Below are 896 nucleotides of genomic sequence, written 5' to 3'. Positions count from 1 at the left end.
AAATCCCCCCTTTTTGCCCCCAAATCCCCCTTTTTGCTCCCAAATCCCCCCTTTCTGCCCCCCAAATCCCCCTTTTTGCCCCCAAATCCCCCCTTTCACCCCCAATTTCCCCTTTCTCCCCCTAGAGGCCGCAAACTGACCCCCCAGGGGCAGAGGGACCTGGATCGCATCGCGGGGCAGGTGAGTTTGGGGCCATTTGGGGCTTTTTGCCCATTTTGGGGGCAATTTAAAGCTTTTCTGGGATCATTTTGGGGCTGTTTCTGTCCTTGACTCCTGGTTTTCCCCCCCCCCAGGTGGCAGCTGCCAGCAAGAAACATTGAGGTGTTGAATAAAAGGAGCCCCCCAGGTGCTGGTGTGGTGTCTTTTTTGTGGGAAATGGGCCAAAAAGGGGGGAAAAGGACCCAAAAATGGGATGGGGAGATCCCAAAAGAGGGAAAAGAGCCCCCAGAATATTAGGGAGGAGGATGAAGCTGGTGGGAAATGAGCCAAAATGGGGAAAAAAAGACCCCAAAATATTAGGGAGGGGACCAGGAAGGGTGGAAAGTGACTCAAAATGAGGAGAAAAAGGCCTAAAATGAGGAGAAAAGGCCCCAAAACAAGGAGAAAAGGGCCTAAAATGAGGAGAAAAGGCTCCAAATTTGGGAGGAGGGCCCAAAATATGAGAGAGGAACCAGAAAGGTGCCATAAATAAGTATTTTTAGGTAAAAAACAGGTTTTTCTGCCTCAAATGGTGTGTTCTCAGACACCCCCCCAGTCTCTGTGGGGGATAAAATAAGGGGAAAACCCCCAAAATGCTGATTTTTAGTGTTGCTTTTCACTTCACAAGACTTCCCAAAACTTAATTTTTTAAGGATGAGGTGGAGAATCCCACATTTTATCAACAAATGGGCATTTTT

At 48.5% G+C, this 896-nt stretch overlaps 1 protein-coding gene across 1 annotated transcript in view; it reads left to right on the top strand.

Annotated features, from left to right (window-relative positions):
• Nucleotides 1-320, top strand: part of RPS19 (ribosomal protein S19) — a 2947-nt gene extending 2627 nt beyond the window's left edge. Inside the window, 2 exon segments of the mRNA XM_010008870.1 lie at nucleotides 126-180; nucleotides 294-320. Of these exon segments, the coding sequence (XP_010007172.1) occupies nucleotides 126-180; nucleotides 294-320 (82 nt within the window).
• The last annotated feature ends 576 nt before the right edge of the window (nucleotides 321-896 follow it).

This window comes from Chaetura pelagica, unplaced genomic scaffold, assembly GCF_000747805.2.
Source record: "Chaetura pelagica isolate M959 unplaced genomic scaffold, ChaPel_1.0 scaffold1002, whole genome shotgun sequence".
In the NCBI taxonomy this organism is placed as follows: Eukaryota; Metazoa; Chordata; class Aves; order Apodiformes; family Apodidae; genus Chaetura; species Chaetura pelagica.
Note: the sequence above shows the minus strand (reverse complement) of the source record. Positions and strands in the feature narration are given on the sequence as shown.